This window comes from Symphalangus syndactylus, chromosome 1, assembly GCF_028878055.3.
Source record: "Symphalangus syndactylus isolate Jambi chromosome 1, NHGRI_mSymSyn1-v2.1_pri, whole genome shotgun sequence".
Classification (NCBI taxonomy): domain Eukaryota; kingdom Metazoa; phylum Chordata; class Mammalia; order Primates; family Hylobatidae; genus Symphalangus; species Symphalangus syndactylus.
In genome coordinates, this window is record NC_072423.2 from 141,422,223 (window position 1) to 141,438,223 (window position 16,001).

General features: G+C 43.0%; 1 protein-coding gene and 1 long non-coding RNA gene across 2 annotated transcripts in view; one reads left to right on the plus strand and one right to left on the minus strand.

The window, feature by feature from the left end:
* Positions 1-16,001, plus strand: part of LOC134736385 (uncharacterized) — a 236,396-nt gene that overhangs the window by 138,986 nt on the left and 81,409 nt on the right. The gene's annotated exons all lie outside the window — the stretch shown is intronic.
* The window catches only part of LPL (lipoprotein lipase), a 28,562-nt gene that overhangs the window by 12,223 nt on the left and 338 nt on the right, over positions 1-16,001 (minus strand). The window contains exons 2-5 of the mRNA XM_055286474.2: positions 6,704-6,864; positions 3,084-3,263; positions 1,612-1,723; positions 699-932 (exon numbers count right to left, since the gene is read on the minus strand). Coding sequence (XP_055142449.1) covers positions 699-932; positions 1,612-1,723; positions 3,084-3,263; positions 6,704-6,864 — 687 coding nt within the window. The remainder of the gene's footprint in view (positions 1-698; positions 933-1,611; positions 1,724-3,083; positions 3,264-6,703; positions 6,865-16,001) is intronic.

The following is a 16,001-nucleotide window of genomic DNA, read 5'->3' on the forward strand; positions in this document are numbered from 1 at the left end:
AGGTGGATCACTTGAGGCCAGGAGTTTGAGACCAACCTGGGCAACATTGCAAGTCCCCTGTTTTTACTAAAAACGAAAACATTAGCCAGGTATGGGGGTGTGTGCCTGTAGTTCCAGATACTTGGGAGGCTATGGCAGGAGGACCCCTTGAGCCTAGAAGTTCAAGGTCACACTGAACTGTGATTGTGTCACTGCACCCCAGCTTCGGCAATAGAACAAGACTCTGTCTCAAAAAAAAAAATCATAAATTTAACACAAGCTAACATTATTAAAGTAAAACATTAAGCTAACATTATGTTCTGAACATTTTGGAAGATTTATACTAATTAACATCTCCTTCTGTTCCAATAACATCTAAAATCTTTCCATTGGCTTTGCAACTCCATTCAAGGTATGACAAGCATTTTGTGATGCCATTATTGAGGTCAGTGGAGTCTTCCTGTCTAAAATCTCACCTTTTTCTCTTGCTACTGTAAGTGCACTGCTCAGTGTAGCCTACAATATAGTAAATAAATGATAAAATGGCTGTCTGCCTGGCTCTAAGGTGGTCATGCTGAACATTGCAGAATTCTTCAGAAACATAATTTGGCCAAACGTGTATATGAAAACTACATACTTTGAAGCTACTAAGTAGGACATTGGGTCAATAAGGGTTAAGGATAAGAGTCACATTTAATTTGCTTCTAAATAATATTTACCTCCAAGGCCTCTCTCTGCAATCACGCGAATAGCTTCTCCAATGTTACATCCTGGCTGAAAAGTACCTCCATTCGGGTAAATGTCAACATGCCCAACTGGTTTCTGGATTCCAATGCTTCTGCCAGGGGACCCTCTGGTGAATGTGTGTAAGACGTCTACAAAATCCGCATCATCAGGAGAAAGGCGACTCGGGGCTTCTGCATACTCAAAGTTAGGTCCAGCTGGATCGAGGCCTTAAAAGGGAAAAAAACAGGTCCACAGATTTGTAAATTTGCATTCGTATGACATTCGCGTGTCACTGCTCATCATTTGAATGCACTGGCAGCTATTTAGATTCTTATTAGCTCCTATTCTATAGTCACTGGATCTTAGAGAGACATAAAAAGGAGGCTTGGCTCCTTCTAAAATCAATTTGATTCTCTTAAACTAGCCTTATACAGCAATTTCCACTCAGGATGGCTGGATTTCCTTTTGTAGATTATTTCTGAATATGTCGAGAAGATGTATAAACAGCGGTAGGTTCTTTCTCTCTGTGTGTATGCCACACCTTTGCCTAGATGACGGTCTTCTTTCCAAGTGGCCTCTGGAATTGGTCCTTCTTCTTTTCTCCTAGTACTGATGTGCAGCATTACACTACTAAAACACAGAGCTGAGAGTCGGGGGAAATCTGCAGGCATTGTGTGTAATTCTGCTTTATTTCTGTGCTGTTGCCAGTGGATAGTAAGCCAGTCAGAGCATCTGTGTTTTTTCTTATCCCTAATAAAGAGCCCTAAAATGAGATAATCAAATGCTGGGCATGTCTCCGGGAAGAACACCACACACGTGGGTATTTAACAAAGTTTGTTCTGATTCTCTCTCAGAATGACAGTCTTCTCGCCTCTTATGATAAGACCAATGAAATTGCTTTCTTACCAGTAATTCTGTTGACTTTCTTATTGGTCAGACTTCCTGCAATGCCAGCAGCATGGGCTCCAAGGCTGTATCCCAAGAGATGGACATTGTCCAGAGGGTAGTTAAACTCATCCTTTGGAAGAGAAAAAGAAAATGAAGGTTCTTACAGTTCTGCCAAAAATAAAACTAAAAGAAACAAAATGAATATAAATATTGTTTTCAAAATATAGGAAATACTGAAAACTAATTCTACATATTTTAATTTTGTGTTACAGGTAAGAGAGAGAAAATATTCTCTAGTGCTAAAATTTTCTTTTTCTTTTGTTTCACTTTTCTATAAACAAATCTAGTATTGATTTTCTCTTTCTTTAATAACAGATTTAAATTACAAAGTTTTTCCATGTATCTGAAATAGTATTATTTGTGTATATAATATATGCGTATGTTTGCATATATATGTATTTGCATATATAACCATATACTATATGTACAAACATATACACATACATATGCATATACATATATATGCATGCATATATGTATATGTGTATATGTTTGAATGTATAGTATATGGGTATATATTTTCCCATTATTCCTTACTCTAAATATCTGTATCACTTTATCATTGAAGGTTAGCCAAGCAGTGACAGACTCAGGAAACATTCAGTGGAAGGGGCCAGAGGTACATGGTCCAGCCCCTCATTTAACAGATGAGAAGCCTGAGCTCCAGGGAGGTGATCCCGTTTGCCCATGTTCATTTGCCCAGTCAGCAAAAAACACAAGAAAATAACTTTTGTCGTTTATGATCAGTCTAATAAATACAGTTTATTTTTTACTTCCAATTACTTGGTTAAAATAATTTGCCTTGGTCAGAGTATCAGCCTCTTTCCAATCCCAAGATACTTTTCAGAGGTACTTTTCAGGGGATCATCTGAAAAAGTGCGTTTCTTGCAGCTAAGTCAGAACTCCAGACCTCAGTTCCCTTCTATCCTATGCACCTTCCCTTCCAACATCTTCCTAGCTCAATTCCATCACTCTCCCAATGCTCAGCAAAAACATTCATCCTATTTCACACTAAAGAATAAGTACTATTAATATGTTTATGAAAGAGATTGGTATGTCAAGGCGAGGATAAGATGTCCACAGGCCAGCCAACTGGTGGGGAAGGATTTGGCTGAACATGCCATCTTTCCTCGGTCCGAAAATCACAAGCTTTTTTCTGTTGGGCCCACTTAGTTATTGGTCTCAGCAGATCTATTCACTATGAAAATATCAAATGATAGAGCAGGGCAGGACTATTTATTGGCCTTATAGTCTATTCTTATCAAAATGTTGCTTTTGGATATAAAATAATATCCATGCTCATTCTGAAGATTTGAATTGCCCCCAGAAAATATTTACATCTAAGAGAAAAGCAAGAAAAAACAGCCATTTTTCTGGCTCCAGTCAAAAACACTGTTTTGGACATGTAAGTCTCCTTCTCCCAGGCTTACCTCCATCCAGTTGATAAACCGGGCCACATCCTGTCCCACCAGTTTGGTGTAGCCCGCGGACACTGGGTAATGCTGCTGAGCCCGTGACAGCCAGTCCACCACAATGACGTTGGAGTCTGGTTCTCTCTTGTACAGGGCGGCCACAAGCTTTGGCACCCAACTTTCATACATTCCTGTTACCTGAAGATGATAACACAAGCTTTCTTAAAATACCCACCTACCACTTGCCATAGATACATCAGCCCAATACACCTGCATGAAATGGAAAAAACAAACTTGAAAGGAAGCCCATTGGCACAGATAGAAAAATCAAATAACGGAAGAGTGTTTAGAGCAGGTCTGTCCCTTCCAAGGCAGATCTAAGTACGCCAGGAAGGCATTGAGTTGAGTTGAGGAACGGCAGATTGGAGTTCACCATGCTTCCCATTTAAAAAGTATATTTTAGACATTCAATAAAATTTTGATCATTTATACTATTAAAAGGAAAGATTGGTCTGAATGCAAAGTGGGTCTTTGAGGAAACTAGCAGGAGCACCTAGCTAGGAGCAGAACCCCATGGAATTGGTCCAGTCCCACTCGCCTTTGCCTCCCTTCGAGGTTGGGGTGTTGGGCACTCTTTGTAGTTGGCTTTCGAGATCAAGAGAGGATGGTGTCATTTCTTCAGAATGTAATGTTAATGTCTCCCTGTTTCAGCCAGGATCCCCTACTTCACAATGGGAACCCTGTACTTAAAGCCAGTGACATCCAAGCAAGTGGCAAAGCTCCAAGATAGCTGTGTCTAAGCAACATGCTGGGATGTATCACATGCATGCTACATGCTAAGCATTCTTTTGGGTGTCTCATGACACAGCTAGAGAGCCTCCTCACTTCCCTTCATCTGTGCCTGTGAGTCCCCAGGCAGCTTATTTCAGATAAGGCAAGAAAATTGGGTTTACTCTAGGCCCCTATTAGAAGTTTTTCTGTACTACCAATGTTTCTCTTTTCTTTGTCCGTCCTTCCTTCCTTCCTTCCTTCCTTCCTTCCTTCCTTCCTTCCTTCTTCCTTCCTCCCTCCCTCCTTCCCTTCCCTCCCTCCCTTCCTTCCTTCCTCTCTCCCTTCCTTCCTCCTTCCCTCCTTTCCTTCCTTTTATTCCCTCCTTTCTTTCCTTTCTTTTGGCAGAGTCTCACTGTCTTGCCCAGGCTAGAGTGCAGTGGCATGATCTCAGCTCAGTGCAACCTCCGCCTCCTTGGTTCAAGCGATTCTCCTGCCTCAGCCTCCTGAGTAGCTGGGACTACAAGCACGTACCACCACACCTGGCTAATTTTTTTTGTATTTTTTTAGTAGAGATCAGGTTTCCCCATGTTGGCCAGGCTGGTCTCAAACTCCTGACCTCCAGTGATCTGCCTGCCTTGGCCTCCCAAAGTGCTGGGATCACAGGCATGAGCCACCGCTCCCGGCCCAGTGTTTCTAAGTTAAGCAATCTAAAAGGGCTGGACATCTAACTTACTCCTACAGTGGCTGACACTTTTATTAACTGCACAATAGCTAATTGAATTGTTTCTTTCTGATCAACATAAAATACTGATGGAAGTAACACCAAACAAAGCGAGTGAAAAATCTAAGTACTCACCTTTCTCAACTCAAAAAGGGTCTTATTCTAAGTTCTTTCAATCTGAGTTTTTCTTCTGAGGTTCAATAATTACTATATTTAAATCTTTGGTTTTCAGACATGCAGCTGAACTGAAGCCCTCCCTGCTGCCTGTACCAGGTGAGCCACCTGACCCTGCCAGTGAGTTCACTGAGATAATCAAGATCAGCGTGGCTGGCTTAGTTCTTGCACAGACCCAACTCGGTCCCACAGCCAGACAGCGGTCTCTGTGCTCAAGCACTCAGAATGTCAGGACACATGATGTGGAAGATACAGGTGGGCTTAGTGAGGTGGTAGGACCCATGATAGGAAGTGGCACCATCTGTTGATGTTGGGTTGGTCATGTCATCTTAGTATGAAAAAGAAACATTTTTTTTCCCATAACTTCCCAAAGTATAAAATTCTCTCAGGGATAAGATTGAGATGACTGAGATACTCAATTTATTTCTGTTGTATAAATGCGTTTATTAAGCTCAGATTTTTTGAAAAATATTAAAAGCCAAGTTCTGTATATCACCAAAGGGCCTCTAAAGATTCCTTTTTCTGGGCCAGATGCAGTGGCTCATGCCTGTAATCGCAACACTTTGGGAGGCCAAGGTGGGTGGATCACTTGAGGTCAGGAATTCGAGACTAGCCTGGCTAACAGGGTGAAACCCTGCCTGTGCTGAAAATACAAAAATCAGCCGCGTATGGTGGTGGACTCCTGTAGTCCCAGCTACTCGGGCGGCTGAGGCAGGAGAATCTCTTGAGCCCAGGTGGCGGAGGTTGCAGTGAGCCGAGATTGTGCCACTGCACTCCAGCCTGGGCAATAGAGTGAGACTCCTTCTCAAAAAAGAAAAAGATTCCTTTTTCCTACTTACACCTATTAAAATGTAAAAGGATTTATGTTTAGGAATTTGAGATTTTATCACAAAATACTGAATTTACTATGTTAACATAGGAAATGGCTATATTTTATTAAACATCTGTGTGAATTCTGTTAGTAGTAGTCTTCATCTCTATAAAAATTGTAGCAATTGTCCTCTTCAGTCAATAACAAAGGCACTTAAATTATGTAGGAAAAGAAATGTGGACTAGATGAATGTTATTTTTAGCTAGTTCTCACTAGAAATTAGTATTATAACATTCACAAGCTCTGACATAATGGATAGATAATATATCTTTAACAATCCATTTTACATAAATCCTTTTAAATAAATTACACAGTCTACTCACTTGGGATTGAAACATTTTAAAACAAACTAAGCAAGAACCACATAATGTAAAGTGACTGTGTGAAATATTAGAGAGGGGACTTTTAACAATATTTTTTAAAAGTAAATTTAATCACAGTTTCACTTTTTCTAATCATCTGGCATGTCAGTTCCCTGCCCAGCCTTTTTTTTTTTTTTTTTTTTAATTTCCAGAAAAGCTCCCTAAAGTTTACAACTGGAAAATTTTGGAAGTAGAGTGTTTTTGAGGACATCTAGTGCAACCTCTGCTTTACAGATCAGTAAATAGAGGCCCAGAGATGAAAAGTGACTTGATCCACAGCACAGAGCTGGAGAATGGCAAAGCCCGCATGGACCCCACACTTCCTCACTCCACTCCAGCCCTCTCCTCACTCTTCCTTGCTGTGTCCTTTAGAAAGGTTCCCCTGGCAATGTGCTGGATGATGCAGGATCATGCCAGGGTTCCACCAGTTCCCCACAAGAATCACCTATCTTCTGCTCTGTAGCTGGGCAGAGCATCCTTTACACACCTCGCAAGAAGCTCTGGCTCAAGGGCACCAACCAGGTACAGTGTTAAAATGAAGGCTGGCACTGCTTAGGGGGAGTTCTCATGAACATGTGGCTTCAGATCCCACCTGAGCCAGAACTGTCTTTATTCAAGTGTAAAGGAGAGCCACGTGAGATGTGGGGTGCGGACCCATCAGTGGGTCCCCAACAATTGGGAAGGCCAATCAGGATACCTCGCCATCCCAATCCACTCTTCCCCAAAGAGCCTCCCTTACCGTCCAGCCATGGATCACCATGAAGGTTTTGCTGCTGTGATTGAAGTGACAGGTAGCCACGGACTCTGCTACTCCAGGAATGAGGTGGCAAGTGTCCTCAGCTGTGTCTTCAGGGGTCCTTAGGGCAAATTTACTTTCGATGTCGATAAAATCTCTTCTTTCTGGAAAGAAAAAATTGGATATGAGGTTAACTGGAGGGTTGCTTGATTTTATTCATTGGAATGGTATGTTTTAGGTTCACAGGCAACCACCGCTGATGCTATTTTTGTTTCTGAAGTGTTTTCGAAAACGAATGTGGATTGCAAGAGAACAACAGATGCTCCATCGTTGAGCAAAGTTGACAGAGAGACAACCTTAACTCTGAATTAAGGTTGTCACCATTGACCTCTCCTAAGTCTTCCAGCCTTTCTTGAAGCTCTCCTTAGTCAGGGTGTGTGTGTGTATGTTCATGATTTCAAGTAAGGGAAGTGCTATTTGGGGATTCTTTAGTTAATTCTGTCTTCTCTCAAGACATGAATTTAAGTGACTTGGCCAAGGTTACCCTGGTATTAGTGGGAGGGTGAGGATCAGAACCAGGTCTCTCGGTTCCACTTCGAAGCTCGCTTTCCTGGAGAACACTGACTCATGCATGGCTCTTGTGTGCTATAGTTCCACCATTTGTGTGTGTGTGTGTGTGGGGGGTTGTTTTGTTTTGCTTTGTTTTTTGAGACAGGGTCTTGTTCTGTCTCCCAGGCCAGAGGAGTGCAGTGGTGCGATCTTGGCTCACTGCACCCTCGAACTCAAGTGATCCTCCCACTTCAGCTTCCTGAGTAGCTGGGACCACAGGCGTGTGCCACCACACGAGGCTAATTTGTATTTCTTGTAGAGATGAAGTTTCGCCATGTTGCCCAGGGTGGTCTCTATCTCCTGGGCTCAAGTGATCCACCCACCTCAGCCTCCTAAAATGCTGGGATTACAGGCATGAGCCACCGGGCCTGGTTAATTTTTGTATTTTTAGTAGAGATGAGGTTTCACCATGTTGGCCAGGCTGGTCTCAAAGTCCTGGCCTCAAGTGATTTGCCTGCCTCAGCCTCCTGAAGTGCTTGGGATTACTAATGTGAGCCGTTGGACTGGGCCTCTATTTTTATTAAAATAATTTTTAAAATATTTTTTAAAGAAAAGTTGGAAGCATGAGGAGGCTTTTGTATGAATCTATTCCCACTCCTATGGCAAGACATACTTCAAAATGTTCTAAGAAATAATTTAGTAGGTTGTTCAGAAATACTCGTGCTATGTATGAGCCATAGTTAATTCTCTCCCCAAATATTTCTTTTCCCACTATGTCATTACAATCTTCCACACAAAGGCAAAACTTGAAAACCACAGCAAAGCTTATTGTTGAAAGGGTTCACTTTGGTTCTTCATAGTTAATCCCAAACTTGGTGAGAAGAGAAAGACAACCTAGTTTTCGAAACTATGGACAATAGTTATAAATGCTGCTGAATCTTCACGGGGTACAGTGACTAGTTGAAGTAAATTATAGTGCAAATAAAATCAGACTTCACGAAGCAGAGCACAATCAATGGGAAGTTATGTTAAAGGGAAATCATTTAATTCCTTTTCATGTAAAAAAGTAAAAAAAGAAAACAACCCATAAAATCCACCTATTTACTGTAAGAAGGTAATAACTTGTAGATTTTAGATTTTGCCATTCAAAATTTCAGGAGATTCATGCAGCTGCGAGGACTACTTCTCATTTCTTAATCTAAATTTGCTCTTTTTTTCAACTCAAAATTTAAAAATCTATAATTTCAAAATAACTGCAGAAGTCAGGCCAAAAATAAAAGTAAGAGTGTCATAGTAACAACAGTGAAAGTACAGGCATTTGAATCAGTCTTATCTAATTATCTGAGGATTGGCCAACATTTTCCTATTGAGTAATTATTTTCTAAAATCCCTTAAACAATGTTGTGGTTTAAGAAATACGCAATGAGTTGATCACACACACATACACACACGTGCACCTCCATCATCTAAAATGTAGGAGAAATTTCTTAATGATTCTAATTATGAGAAAAGGAGTTTTGTTACAACGGCTAAACACTCCAAGATCACTTATTCAAGTAAGAGTCTGTGCTAAACCATTCATCTTTAAAGCTGTTTTCATTTGCATATAGTAAAAGTGCACGTGAATCCATCCATCCACCAAATATATGCTCTACCTCTCATCTTTATTTGAAGATGTTGGTCATCTTCTTCCTTCCCAACCAGAAAGCACTCTAGTAACTTTACTATTTCTCTGATAATGGAAAAGAGTATTGAATACTTTTAATCTAATTCTGCCTTCAGTGCCCAAGAACTTCTTTTCCTGTTAAAAAGTGCTTTAGAAAATTTAAAACTAATTTCACCATCTCCCACACCTTTCCACCTTAAATAGCTCATACCTCCTCTCCACGAGTCTTATTTTAACATATTCTATTATCAATCTTTTTAAAGCAGAGATGATGTGAACAATCTGGCTGACAGATCTCGCTTACCACCTATTTGCCAAATTGACATTTTAAGAGTATTGCTCAGTACAACTCCAGAGGCTGCCATTCACTTTTAGTCCACTTTCCCCTAGAATTATGCAACTTGGTGTCCCTGGAATTGCTGGTGGTTTTGAAATGACCACAAATTTTCTTTGAAATGACTGAGACTAGCTTTGTGTACTTCCATGAAAAAAAGTCTATTCAATCCATAGATCCTGTACCAGATTGCACGTATGGCTCACTGACAGCTCCAATTTCCGTCTGTTGGGTCCAGAGTATGTAATGAAAAGTAGGAAATTTACACATCCTCTAGTAAATTTGTATTTAGAGACTTTCATTTCACTTTTAAAGAAAATGATTTTCATTTGACCTGAAAATATACCATTCTATGTGCTATGTGATGGTTTCAATTCTATGTCAGACATGAAATCATAAATCTTATTGGCACTTAGTCAAACTTTCCTTTTCTTGGATGTTCTGATAATTTTCACACTACCTGTGTTTGCAACCCCCCAATGATGTCTCAGTGTCCTAAAGATGAATGTGCTTCCCAAACTTCAATCAGCTCTCTACTAACTGACTTAGACCATGTAGTGATGGGTAGGATGATGGACCCTGGCTGTGGGGCAGTCAGTATATTTAGTTGTCCCAGTGCATCCTGTGATTGCTATTGGGCAGCAGTTGAACTGATTTGATGCAACTGTTACTAAAGAAACTGTTATTTTCCATACATGGAAATAATATTAGTGACTGCACTCATCCAACTAGACTGTCTTTTACCATGTCCCTTAGAAATTAAGGCCACCTTAGAATTGAGAAAGAAGAGGAGTACAGGAGGGAGGGAGGAAAGGAAGAAAGGAAGGAAGGAAAGAAGGAAGGAAGGAGGGAGGGAGGGAGGCAAGGAAGGAAGGAAGGAGGGAGGGAGGGAAGGAAGGAGAAGGAGGAAGAGAAGGGGAAGGGGAAAAGGAAGGTGGGAGGGAGGGAGGGAAGGAGGGAAGGAAGGAGAAGGTGAAGGGGAAGGAAGGAAGGAAGGAGGGAAGGAAGGAAGGAAGGAGGGAAGGAAGGAAGGAGGGAAGGAAAGAAAGAAGGAGGGAAGGAAGGAGGGAAGGAAAGGCAGGCCTTCATTCTGAATTTAACTTAGCATGACCGTACCACCTGCCAATCAGGCCTCATCAGAAATGTCCATATTAAGCCCTTAGGGGAGAGTTTTGGGTAACATGCAAGTTATAAATTATGCCTTTCCTGACTATGGAATCTTTATTCCTAAATTCCTAAATAAATAACTACAAATCTGAGTGCATAAACAAAGACAAAGAATTTATTCTAACATAGATAATAACTCACAGAGACGAAATTAGGCTGAGAAGTTAAAGCACGTAGAGAAAGATAAATGTATAGAGGGGAAGAGTGGTAATTCTTGTTGCTAGAAAGAGGGAAGCGTTGAGCATCCCGGGAAAGCAACAGATAGTGCTTTAAAGGCAGATCAAAATCATCACGTGAGTAAGATGAACATTTATGCAATGACATGAGGTACAAGAACTCAATGAGAATGCAATTCTCTTTGGAATTTCTGTTCTCCTGTTAACCCCCCACCCCTTTCTCTCTCTCTCTCCCCTTTTCTCTCACTCCTAAAGGGCTTCCTCAGTAATTCATTTGCTCTCTGAGACTGATAGTCATAGTTATCGACTCAGGCAGTGTCTGTAGGATATCGAAGAGCAAACTGAATTACTGATGTGGTCGATTTGGTGAAGAAAAACATCAATATCATGATCAGACTGAATTGATTGGTCTGTTCAGATATTCTAATGTAAATAATGCTCTTGACTTATCTAACATGCAGCTTTACTTTATTTCATTTTATTTTATTATTCTTTCTTGAAATGGAGTCTTGCTCTGTCGCCCAGGCTGGAGTGCAGTGGCACAATCTTGGCTCACTGCAACCTCTGCCTCTTGGGTTCAAGCCATTCTCTGCCTCAGCCTCTCGAGTAGCCGGGATTATAGGCTCCTGCCATCACGCCTGGCTAATTTTTGTATTTTTAGTAGAGATGGGGTTTCACCATCCTGGCCACGCTGGTCTTGAACTCCCGACCTCATGATCCACCCACCTCACCCTCCCAAAATGCTGGGATTACAGGCGTGAGCCACTGCGCCAGCCTACTTTTTATTTTTATAAAATATGTTTTATTAATGGAATAGTAAAAATAAATCCTGTATGAACCACCTGAATTTTACCCTGAATTTTCTCCAATATTAGGGCTAACCTTCCACACTACTGAAAAGAGGGGTTAAAAAATAGGTTCAGAGATGTGTGTTAAAATTGCCCCACTGAATTAAACCATCAAGTGTGAATAAGCCATCATTATTTAAAGAGATCATGTGGACTGGTTAATGAAATAATTTTGTTGAGTGTCATCACATAGGCATATTTAAGTCAAGATTTTTTAAGTGAAATACAACATGTTTACATGGTTAATCTGAGACTACTTTCTTCTTGTTGCTGAGGATGGCAAATGGAAACATCCAGTTGTCTCAAACTAACACAATGAAAGTCCATGGTTACTTTGCCAACAATTGTTTTATTGGAGGGAAGGCTGAATAAACATGGGGACGCTATTCTTTTTAGTTAAAATGTAAGTGCTAACTCCTATATGATTTTTCACCATAATTAATTCTGCAGCCAATTTTTTTTCAAAGGTACATTATTGTCGTGATAACTGTATCTTGAATGAAGGGCTGTTGAGGATCTCTAAATGTAGCTCCATTTACCTACCTTCACCACCATCCCTCCGAAAGCATCCGACTTTTCATGCTACTTAAAAGCTTCTCTAAACTTTGTACTACACTCAAATTAATCCAAGGCAGAATGGTATTACCCCTACCTGACTGCATAGAAAGAGACTTCAGCATTTCCGAAAATACAGATGAGCGCGCACACCAAAGTGGGTTGAGTGCTGTGAGCAAGGTGGCTGGATTAGACAAAGTGTGGCCACGCCAACTGGGTCATCTTTGTTCTATTCTACTGTCAAATAATGGTGGGAGACACTTTGTTTTATTCATTCACACAGTCAAAATCACCACACTACTTAGATAGCATTTGATCATTCTGAGAGAACAGTCTGGGAAGAACAAAAGGAATGAATTGGCACAAGTTTAATAGGCTCACTTCCAGCAGAACTCACATATATATATAGCACCTAAGATAATCCATTCCTTCCTTCCTAGTAGATATCTATTGTTGAGTACGCAAATGGTGTCAGTGCACACAGACAATCTTAAAATGACCACAAGACAGCAAAGTGCAGTCACGCAGTCTAGTGAACAGACATTGTTCAGAGTAAATTTCAAACTCTTAGCCTCTGAGTAAGTTGGAACCCTATCCTATTCGTCCTTCAGAAACTAACGGAGCCTTCAACTTTTGCAAAGACAGAATGTGACAAAAGCACTGTGACAAAGATTTTACTCCCAGGTTAGAAAGTCTGTGTTGATAAAAGGTAGTTAGTTCACTGTGGTGACAAACTCATTTAATGGATAAATGATCCCAAAGCTTTACACTGATAAGTGTTTTTGTTGTTTTTATTGCCATAAAAGTTGGAATTTACCTTATGAGTAAATCCAAATGGTTTCTTCATCCAGACCTTAAAAAATCGGGATACCCATGTCTTGAATACTTCCCTTACACTTTGTGATCCAAAATCGTCACCAACCATCATTTTGATGGCTGGAACATCTTCATATTTAAGTCAATGCAGTCTTTGTGGTGGTCACAGAAGAAACTAGCTGCAAAATGTTGTAAGTTGCAAGGCACTTTCTTGAACAATCTGGCATAAGGCAGTAAACTGTATGGCCCAATCTTTCCTCCATAATAAAGTAAGAACAGAAAGCTCAGTTAAAAATAAGCTGCTGAAAGAAAGCGAAAATTTTCCATCGCAGCTCTTCCCCCGTACCTGACTCCCACCTTTCAATACAGCTATTAATCAATCACTCCCTCGCTGAGCTCTCCTTCAGTGACATCTGCTATTTTGCTCTCCTTTGTCATCTTGTTCAACTCAGAAGACAGCCTGGAAATTCACGATGGCCAGTCACGTGGAACTTAGGCTGCTAAACACTGACCATACTCTCCCTCTCCTAGCTCTTCACATTTCCTAATTGGGGCCATGCAGAGATGGTGGTGGCTCCCAGGACAAAGTGCCTGAGGACAGTGCCTCTGGTCGTCATATTCTTGTTAGAAAGAATCCAGAATGAATAAGTAAACTCAAGAGCCCAGCGGAGGTGCTCCCTGTCTTTCTACCACGGTGACATCTTTCTCTCCCTGAAATTCTTACCGTCCTAGATGAATGCATGTGGAGGGGAAAGAGGGAGAAAGTTGTTGTGATGGGAGAGGCATGATATATTGGGTGCGTAGAGTGAAAGTGGAGGGGATGGGAGGGCATCGTTTCCAGTCTACTTCGAAATAATCCTTTCTTAATTATATTTACAGCCAGGAAAAGCATGTGTTGGCTACAACTCAGTTAAAGTAATTAATCACATAAGTGTCCACTTAAAGAGGCAAGAGTTACACTAGCCTCAGAGAACATTGGCCTCATCCAAACTCATTGCAGAGTTGAGGAACCTAAACCCAGAGAGGTGACACTGACTCCCAAGAGTTTAGGGAGTCTTGAACCTGTAAGGGAGCCTAGCAAAAACTTGAATGTGTTGACATATTTCGGTGCTTGTTTTGCGATGAAAATAACGTTATTCTATGGTGTGCTTTCTGAAATAAGAATTTGGAGTTGGCTCCTACCATTTTCTTGTCAGCTTTAAGCAGTACGAAGGGAAACATACGAAACATACCCCACATAAGTCGTTGAAGACTTTCTCATCAACTCTCCAGTGTTTTCAAACTGATCCAATAGAAAAGATACTTTTTTTTCTTTTTCTTTTTTTTTTTTTTGAGACGGAGTCTCGCTCTGTCGCCCAGGCTGGAGCGCAGTGGCGCAATCTCCGCTCACTGCAAGCTCAGCCTCCCGGGTTCACGCCATTCTCCTGCCTCAGCCTCTCCGAGTAGCTGGGACTACAGGCGCCCGCCACCATGCCCGGCTAATTTTTTTTTTTGTATTTTTAGTAGAGACAGGGTTTCACCGTGGTCTCGATCTCCTGACCTCCTGATCCGCCCGTCTCGGCCTCTCAAAGTGCTGGGATTACAAGCGTGAGCCACCGCGCCCGGCCATACTTTTTTTTCTTATCCAATTTTGCTTTGTTGGAATCTATACTTAGTGGGTTTTTTTTGTTTTGTTTTTTGTTTTTTTTCGTGGCACAGGGTCTCACTGTCACCCAGGATGCAGTGCAGTGAGGCAATCACAGCTCACTGCAGTCTCCTGAAACTCCCTGGCTCAAGTGATCTCTCAGCCTGCTGACTAGCTGGGTCCACAGGCACCGGCCACCACGCCCGGCTAATTTTTGTATTTTTTTTTTTTTTTTTAATAGAGACGGTGTCTCCTTGTGTTGCCCAGGCTGATATCGAACTTCTGGGGTCAAGCTGTGTTCCGGCCTCGGCCTCCGAAAGTGCTGGGACTACATGGGTGAGCCACTGCTTCCTGCCAACTTTTTGTTTTTTTAACCTAACAAAAATATTTCACAAATTAATGCCAAAATAAAACAAACGTTCAGCGGTAATCAAAGCCATGGACAGACTGGATCATAACTTGAACCTCTGGGGACGTGCCGCCTGAGAGCACACCCAAGCGACACCGCCCTAATTGCAATTCCAGCAAGGAAGAAAAAAGGAATGTTGGCGCTTGTTATGAATGGCTTCAGCTGCTCTCTATGTTGCTGTTGCATGTTAACTGAATCGAGGTTCTAATTAAGCAGGCTGCCTCCATTGTGGACAGGTCTGAGACATTCTCATTTGGCCCCGAACGCCTGGACCCCAGCGAGCGGGCGGTTCCCTGGCGGCGATGACCACGGTTGTGCCCGCTGCCTCCCCGCGGCGCCCGGCAACCCCACGTGCTCGCCGCCGAGCCGCGGGGCCGGGCGCCCGGAGCTGGCCTCAGCCCCCAGGACAGGAAGGGTGGCCAAGTGCAGACCTGGCAACCCCCGAGTGGGCGACCACAGATTGCTGGTGGTTGCGCCACGGTTTCGGGAGAGTCAGCTCCTCGCTGGGTTCTTAGGGCACTAAGAAAAGAGGGGCATGCGAGCCTGGAAGCTGGAGAGAGTCCTGGGCGCTCCAGAGCGGGTGGGACGCCGGGTCCCCAGGACTCCGCGCCACGCGTCCTTTCTCCACCCCGACACCCACTGCGCCCCGTGCGGCTGAGATGCCCGGAACGCCTCCCCGCGCCCCGGCTTCCCCAGAAGGGGTCACAGTCGGCCCGCGAGCCCCCGGGCGAGGGCTGAGCCGCAGCGCCAGCCAAGCCGAGGTCACCTTGGCCCGCGCGCCTTTCATTCCAGGGCCCCTCCGGCAGCGAGGTGACTGCAGGTCACCGCCAGCCGGGCCCTTACTCCCCGCCTCCGCCGTCCCGCCCCTCACACCCCGGAACCTCCCCGGCGGAGCCCGAGCGCCCGGGAACGCGGTCCCAGCCAGAGTGGAAGGGATAGCGCGGGAACCCGGGAGAGAGAAAAAGCGGGAACTGGGGGCCGCCGCTTCACGATCGGGAGGAGATTCCCTCCCGGCCCCTCCTGGATCCCACTCCAGGGACAGTTTCGGGGCTAGAGCCCAGGCTGGGAGAGCCCAGGCTGGGAGAGCCCCCGGGCGCATCCACAGCCCCTTCCAACTTCCTTCTTCGCATCCTTAGTTCGGGTGGCAGTGGCCACCC